At 37.8% G+C, this 7,874-nt stretch overlaps 1 protein-coding gene across 2 annotated transcripts in view; it reads left to right on the top strand.

Annotated features, from left to right (window-relative positions):
- Positions 1–7,874, top strand: part of LOC116693565 (tyrosine-protein kinase CSK) — a 13,516-nt gene that overhangs the window by 2,384 nt on the left and 3,258 nt on the right. For both annotated transcript variants that reach the window (XM_032522587.1, XM_032522586.1), the window contains exons 2-7: positions 4,010–4,079; positions 4,203–4,316; positions 4,508–4,620; positions 6,300–6,519; positions 7,324–7,417; positions 7,535–7,600. In XM_032522587.1, coding sequence (XP_032378478.1) covers positions 4,065–4,079; positions 4,203–4,316; positions 4,508–4,620; positions 6,300–6,519; positions 7,324–7,417; positions 7,535–7,600 — 622 coding nt within the window. In that variant the 5' untranslated portion in view covers positions 4,010–4,064. The remainder of the gene's footprint in view (positions 1–4,009; positions 4,080–4,202; positions 4,317–4,507; positions 4,621–6,299; positions 6,520–7,323; positions 7,418–7,534; positions 7,601–7,874) is intronic.

The following is a 7,874-nucleotide window of genomic DNA, read 5'->3' as shown; positions in this document are numbered from 1 at the left end:
ATATATATATATATATATATATATATATATATATATATATGTATGTATGTGAAATGCTAATCTAAAATGTAACAAGTTACTAATGCTAATCTAAAATGTAACAAGTTACTCTAGCTGTCAGATAAATACTTGAGTTATCTATTTGACTGTTGCCCTGTTATTCCCTAAATTATTATTTCAAAGTCCAGCGCACAATGTTTTTGAGTGATACATTTACAGATGTGTCCACAGGACCTCTTCATTTCACATTATCACAGCAGCTTTTGCAAAACCTTGCATGGTCAGCATTTTCACCTCTGCAGAGAGACGAGGGAGTGGCAGATTTAAACACAACCAAAGAAGATATTTCTACATTCCTGTCCTGTCTTGCTTCTTGCAATCAGGCAGGCTACTGCTGATTTGAACAATTTAGACTACGACTGACTTGCACAAGACAAGAGTCAAATGTCGATCAACTGGTTTGGTTTGAACAATAGGATTGTAATTGATGCCAAGAATTTGTCAAATTAGACTACAATATCTGCATGAGCTTTGTTTTAAGGCACCTATATTTATTAGTGACTTGTTAAATTTGGAGCAAGTTTTTGCTCTTTCCAGACTCCATTCACTTAGTCTATCACTAGGTTTGCTGGTTTCCTGTTGCTTTCAGTAACTTATGTCATACATAGCTTCTCCTGTAGCAGACAATATCTTGCAATTAGATGTACTAATTCACTGACTGTCATTGCTGTAAGATGGCATTGTTATGTATTGATCGGGTATATTTCTGTCTGTTTTTGAAAGAGAATTTATCTGAAAATAACAAAGCAACAGACACAAGTTGATTGTAATCTGTTGATTGTAATAAAACGTGAAATACAATCTATATCTTCAGACCTGTATAACTGTAGCATTGCTACCCCTAAAGCTACTCACTGGACAGACTGAGAAGGATGGACTTCGCATTGAGATGGGGGGTCAGTAGAAGCCTGGGGGTCAGTAGAAACTCAACCAACTCACAATGACAGCTTTGTCGGCTTCCTGAAAAGAGAAAGCTGTGGTTTCATGTAGAGCTTTCTGGAAATGTCAATGTTACACGTGACAAACTGAGTTCTGTCACATTCAATCAGCTGCTGGTGGCCTGCCGCTGAGATGTATTCAGAGAAATTAAAATGTGCTGTTGTGTGTCAGCCTTGGCCCCATTGATCTGTTCCTCACTTGGTGAGATCACTTTGCTTCTTCAAGGACTTTGCCCAGACAAATTATGTTTCCAAAGCATTGTGAGCATGATTTCCTGTTTGAAGTCATATATTTTTCTTAGAAATTTAAGTCAGAAGATTTCTCACTTAGTTTAGATGAGTTTCTAGTCACACTAGCATCCTGACTCCAGGCAGCAATATTTTTTTTCCCCCACTATGTCTACGCCAAAACCTGCCCTTCAATAGCTACTATTGGCCATGCGTCCATGCCTACGCAAGGTAACGCAACCTGATTTGTTCAGGTCCTACCCCCTGACCAGTTGGCTATCCTAACCTTTGACCAGACAATGTTAAATGCCTAACCCCAACCAATCGACCACAATGGCCATAGTGAGATTAGTAATTTTGCATCTAGGCATGGCATTTATCGGTCAACAACTTTGGTCCAGACTGAAATACCTCAACAACTATTGGATGGCTGCCTTAAACTTTTTTACAGACATTCATGGTTCCTACAGGATGAATCTTACTGACCTTGGTGATTCAGTGACTTTGCCTCTCTCACCACCAGCACGTAGACATTTGTGATTCAGAGTGAAATGCTGGATAGATTACCATGCACTTTGGTGCAGATATTCATGATCTTCGTTTAACAAGACCATGTGGTCTTTGTGGAAGTGTTTTATGATCTTTTAACTAAGCAAATGTACATAGGTATTACCAAGAAAATGTACTTAAAGTATAAAGGTTGGAAGTACTCACTGTGCAGTTAAAATGGGCTCTGTTACATTATTATATATTATACTATTAGATTATTATTATTGATGCAGTAGACTGTATTTTTATGTTGCAGCTGGCTGGGTTAGAGTTCATTTTACTCATTCTTTATGCTGTTGGCTGGTTTAATTTACTTTATACCAATGGATTGCATTTTATATGCTCATTATAGGTTTTTCAAATCTTAATCTGCAAAGTAACATGTGATAACAGGTACCAAGTAAATGTAGTGGATTCAAAATTACCATAAAATTAGGGTACAAATAACTCAGAATTGTACTTAAGTACAGTTACTTTCAACCACTGCCTTGTATCTTCCAAAGTGGTTTCCAACCTGGTGGTCAAAATATCCTAATGGGGTCATCTGAGAGGCCACAAAATGATGAATGGGTTACGAGAGAATCAAAAAGATATTTCTTCTGTACAATTTATGTTTACTTTTCAAAAAACCTTACTCTTATAATTTTTTCTTGTGAAATACTGGATACTCACCCAGGCCTCTTAACAAAATTTCAGCAAAACAATTTGAGAAGAAAACATCTCTTTTGCTGAACTGCTCATGATTTAAGATACACATTTTAAACCTGTGATGGGGGTTCAGCTGGACACATTGGTTTGGTTTCCTTCCCAATGAGCATCATAGCCTTAAAGCACTGCTAGCATGACTTCAGAGTTTAAGTCTTCTATCCCTGTTATGACCTTCTCCACTGTGTGAATTGTCAAAGTGTAACATGGAAAGATGGGTTTCAAATGAGCAGATGCTAAATGTCCTTGCTGGGTTGATGGGCGTGGGAAATGTGTTCAGATAAACAGCTGCAGTACTCTATGGGGGACAACATCCATCCCATCCTCATCATCATACTAAGTGATGACGATCCTTTCTGGCACATGTGAGTGTTCACATTTGGTGTCTGTGAAGGGGCTGGTCATTATATGTGTGACATAGAAGACATGCCAGATTATGTTTTAAGTGAATGAAAGATAATTTTAAAAGGAAGAGCTCAGAGAGTGATATCAGCAGAATATCTTTTTCCAAGACCACCCACACAAATAATGGAGGATTCTAAATCTGGGCAGGAAGTTGCCTGCATAATAACAGACATGTCGGAGGATGTGACCTCAGTGACAGAATTGATCAGAGCCAGGATTTTCCCTGAGCTCTGACGATTGAGCCCCATCACTTCTCCATTGGAACTTGTACAGGAAGAGAGGAAGTGGGGTTTGAGCATGACTTAATCCAAAGGTCATCTTTTCGTTATAACGCCTCTGCTCTGATTTGTTGTGCATGTATCATGAAAACACTGCCCCTGAATGACTGAGACCTTAAGTTACAGTAGTAATGGCAGCTTTATTGACGTAAAGAATGCTGGGTTGGATGAGTCCCTTGGTCCTGGTCAGATCTCACCACAAGTTTGCATTCCAGTAAAGAGAACTTAGAGATCTTAATTCTTTCAAGGGTTAGTCATTGGGGCTTAGCTGGAGAATGTGTCTGGTAAACATATTGAATATAAACTACAAGTTATATGGCTTTTAGTCAAATATATTGTCCACTTGTATTGCATTGACATGGACATAGATATATACACTTCAGAAATAGACTTCCTCTGTCATGAGTTAGAATACATTAGATAAAAACAATCATTAAGTAAAAGTGGGCTAAACGGTTATTCATCAGCTAGAATATTGTTCCAAAATATACTTTATAGTATATTTCTGAGTTGATATCCATCACCACACTGAGGCCTTGTCTTTATGTACATACTGTCATCCTGCGTCATGGAAACTGTATGCCCCAGTTGTGAAAGTGTGATTTAAAAAAAAAAAAAAAAAACTTGTTAGTTCTGCTTTCTGTATTAGCGAGTTATTTTTTTACTGGCACTGTCTGAGCTGAAACTACTCTAGTGTGTTCAGATAATAGCTGACTTATTAACTATGAAATAACATGTGCCTGAGAATTATTGTGGGGGTTAAGTAAATATCTCCAAAGCAGGTTAAAAATTCTCTTTCTCTTCTTTGCCACTGTATGTGTGTGTGTGTCTCTCTGTGTTTACCAGCTCTAATGGTACCAGCTAGAAAACATCACCTGTGAGAGGATTGAACCACCTCACCATGACAGAGGTCCAGGTAAGCTAGGCCTCCAGAGTACGTGCATGTCAAAATGCACGAGATACACAAGACATGTCTGATGAGCAATTTATTAGACATTTGTTTACTAATTAGTACCCATGTCTACCCATGTTCCCGTAGACTCCATGGCCACAGGGCACAGAGTGTGTGGCCAGGTACAACTTCACAGGCACAACAGAACAGGACTTGCCCTTTAACAAAGGAGATGTGCTAACTATTGTTATTGTCACAAAGGTAACATTTCATAGCCTAACTTATGTTCCTATAAATATACAGTTTTGCTGCTGAGTTCTCATGCAATATGTGGATTTGACTATGCTAACACTTATATATGAAAAAACATGGAATTACTTCATAGTTATTTTTGCATACCCCACAATATCACATTTATTCATTTTAACCATTTCTGACATTTTGTCTTTTAGGATCCAAACTGGTACAAAGCTAAAAATGCTGCAGGTCGCGAGGGAACCATTCCAGCCAACTATGTTATGAAAAGAGAAGGTGTGAAATCTGGAGGCAAGCTGAGTCTAATGCCGTGAGTAAACAGAATATCATGGTTTATTTATTTCTGAAGTCTAATCTAATTGTATACGATCAATACATACCAGATTAGGTTAATGTATCTGCTGTCTATATCTTAAAAGTTGCAACCACACCAGCTTTGTGTGGCGTCTGCAGAAGAGGCTAAAATAGCTTGACTTTGCCTTCTTCCACTTAGTGAGTTATGTGAATGGAGACCACGGTTGGTTGGGCTGTGTTGTAATTGCAGTGCACTTGTGTCGGTTTCTAGCTCAGCTTTGCTTGAACTCTGTGTAGTTTCCTGTTGTTTTTTTTCTATCTCAGGCTGAAGTAATCTCAAAAATCTCCCTGTTTGTCCACATGACATGTTTCCGTGTTCATGCATGTGAGTTTGTAAATGAATGTTTATTTATAGAGCCCTTGATTACAAATTATGTCTCAAGTGAAGACAAACGTACCTAGACAACAACAAGTGGCAAAAAATACACAATTAAATGTAACATGAAACATAACATGGCAAAATATAGCCATTAGAAAGACATGACAGCCCTACTTGAGCTACTCTTAGCCTAATCTACCTAGCAGTGACCTTCAATCATCACTAAGTATGTTTACAGACTATAATGTTGTATTTATACGCTAACTGTTTTCATTATTGTAAATATCACCAGTCATGAATGTGAGAGTAGAATGGTAAAGGGGATCTAGAGGCCTCTGAGTGGAAGCTACATTATGAAATCCCTGTAATAGATAACTGATAGGAAAACTCCTCATCCTAAGTTAGTTTGGGGAGAAAAGGCTCTTTCTCATCTTTCCAACAAGGTTTCTTGTGTGATATTTAAATGTACCTTGCTCATGAACCCAGATGCAAATGAAATTACTGTGAGCCTCTCTAAAATAGAACTGGTTACAGTGAATATGCAAATTACTGTAATCTATACCTCTGGATCTTCAGAACAGAATTTGCTTTGTTTAATGCCGCAAAGGCTTATGGAGAATCATCAGCAACACAGGCCCAACATGGATACTGGCAGTATTTCCTGATTAACTGGCTGGAATTTAGATTTGGCCTTTAATGCTTTTACACACTTATGTTGGTCTGATTAATACCTCTTAAAACAGTTAGAGGCATCACTTCCGATGCTGACAGAGGACATACCTACAGTATATTACAAATAACTTAATGCTCATTTTGATGGCTGTAGTTTTGCAGGGCTGTTGAACTGTATTATGGTGAGTAAGTGTTATACTGAGTTGTGTTGATAAAAAATAGGGTAGACAAAATATTAGAAACACTTCTTAGTATGAGTATTATGCGGTACAATCAATATCAACAGCACTATAGATGTAGGTGCCAAAACGACCATGAAATTAAACCAACAAATTAACTGAAAATTATAAACTTCATGAAAGGAAGATTTATTGCAGGACCATTGTATTACACTGCATAAGTTTTAGATTTGTGTACTTTATAAACTGGCCTGCTTTGCAATAATTGAGGCAAACAGAAGGAAGTCAGCAGATAGGATCCAAATAGAGTTCAATTATTTGGTGTTTAAAATGTAGAAGTTATCATAATTTTAAGGACTGTTGATCTAGAGTGTTTTTTTCAGTTTACATTGATTAGATGAGTAGTGTTGACAGAGTTGTAATGGTCTCCTTTTGATGTTACCTCTTTTATTCTTCCACTCGTAGATGGTTTCATGGGAAGATAACGCGGGATCAGGCAGAGCAGTTGCTTTGCCCTCCTGAAACAGGCCTGTTCTTGGTGCGAGAGAGTACCAACTTCCCCGGCGACTACACCCTGTGTGTGAGCTGCGACAGCAAGGTAGAGCACTACCGCATCATCTACCACAAAGGCAAGCTCACAATCGATGATGAGGGCTACTTTGAAAACCTCATGCAACTGGTTGAGGTAAGACATTCAAATTAGGCTTTGTTTTATAAATAAAAAAGGTGATTGCTCTGATGCTATATAGAGCTTTTGTCTACTGTATGTTTGTTGTATTTTCCTGTTTTAGAGCCCCTGCGTCTCTGTTCAGATCACATAAAGTTCCTGGAACAAATAATGAACAGGAAGTGTCAAAGAGGAAGAGTGAACAGTATGCTGAGGTGCAGAGTTCTAACCTCAAAAAATACACCAGGCCTTTTGCTCTCAAAATGAGTCCTTTTCCTGTTTAACATGTTTATTTTGAACTGAAGCTATCTATATATTCTACAGTGTTAAAATAGAGGAGTCATTTTTGTCTGACCTATTTAAGGGGGAACCTTGTCTGTTGTTTGTAGCCCTCTATTGGTCATTGTGAAACACTGCTTGCTGCGTAAACTGTACTGTACTGTACTATATGCTTAAATATTCCTTAAAATAACGCCAGACAGACATAGTGAATCAAGAAATAGTAAACAAAATTAAGCACTCAAGATGACAAAACACAAGAAAATCAAAAGAGAAGTACATAAATTAAATAGATTTATAAATGTAATCCCCATTGAGACATGTGAGAAGAAGTGAGACTTCTTTCAAACTGGTATGGCTTTCTTCCAGGAAAAGCAATGTATTTCTAATATATAATCCAGCAATATATTGAGTTTATCCTTCAGAGCAGGTGGAGGATGTGTTTTCTTTGCTTTTATAAGGCTATATTTAATGAGCAACCTTTTGGAGAGCCCTAATGCTGGTGTTTCTACTTCATTTTTTTATGTGTTGCTTCCTTTGTAGCACTACAGCAAAGATGCCGATGGCCTGTGCACCAGACTGATAAAGCCAAAGGTGGAAGAGGGGACGGTGGCAGCTCAGGATGAGTTTTCCAAGAGTAAGTCTTAGTCTTTTACAATAAATGCGACCACATCATTGTAGCCTTTTTGTTTATGAGAAGCATGCATTGGCCTGTTATGTTCCAGCTGAATGTTGTCTCTTTGAATGGCCACAGGTGGCTGGTCGATGAGCAGAAAAGACCTCAAGCTGCAGCAGGTTATTGGGAAAGGAGAGTTTGGAGGCAAGTCAAAATAGTTTTATCCCAGCTGCAATCACTCTATTTAACAAACTATAGAGTGATATGTACTTGCACAAAACACACAAGCACATTTGGTCATGTACTGTTTTTTATACTTTTTACCCATCTTTTGGGCAGTACAAGGTATTAACTCTGCAGGGTGCCCAAACATTTGCAGATGCCATTTATTTGTTTTCTGTTATTTTAAAAGTGTAAATGATGGACATAAAATCTAAATTTTTGTGACATATTATACAAATGTCTAATCTGTCATTTG

Source organism: Etheostoma spectabile, chromosome 8 (assembly GCF_008692095.1).
Source record: "Etheostoma spectabile isolate EspeVRDwgs_2016 chromosome 8, UIUC_Espe_1.0, whole genome shotgun sequence".
Classification (NCBI taxonomy): Eukaryota; Metazoa; Chordata; class Actinopteri; order Perciformes; family Percidae; genus Etheostoma; species Etheostoma spectabile.
This window is presented reverse-complemented; position numbering and strand designations above follow the sequence as displayed.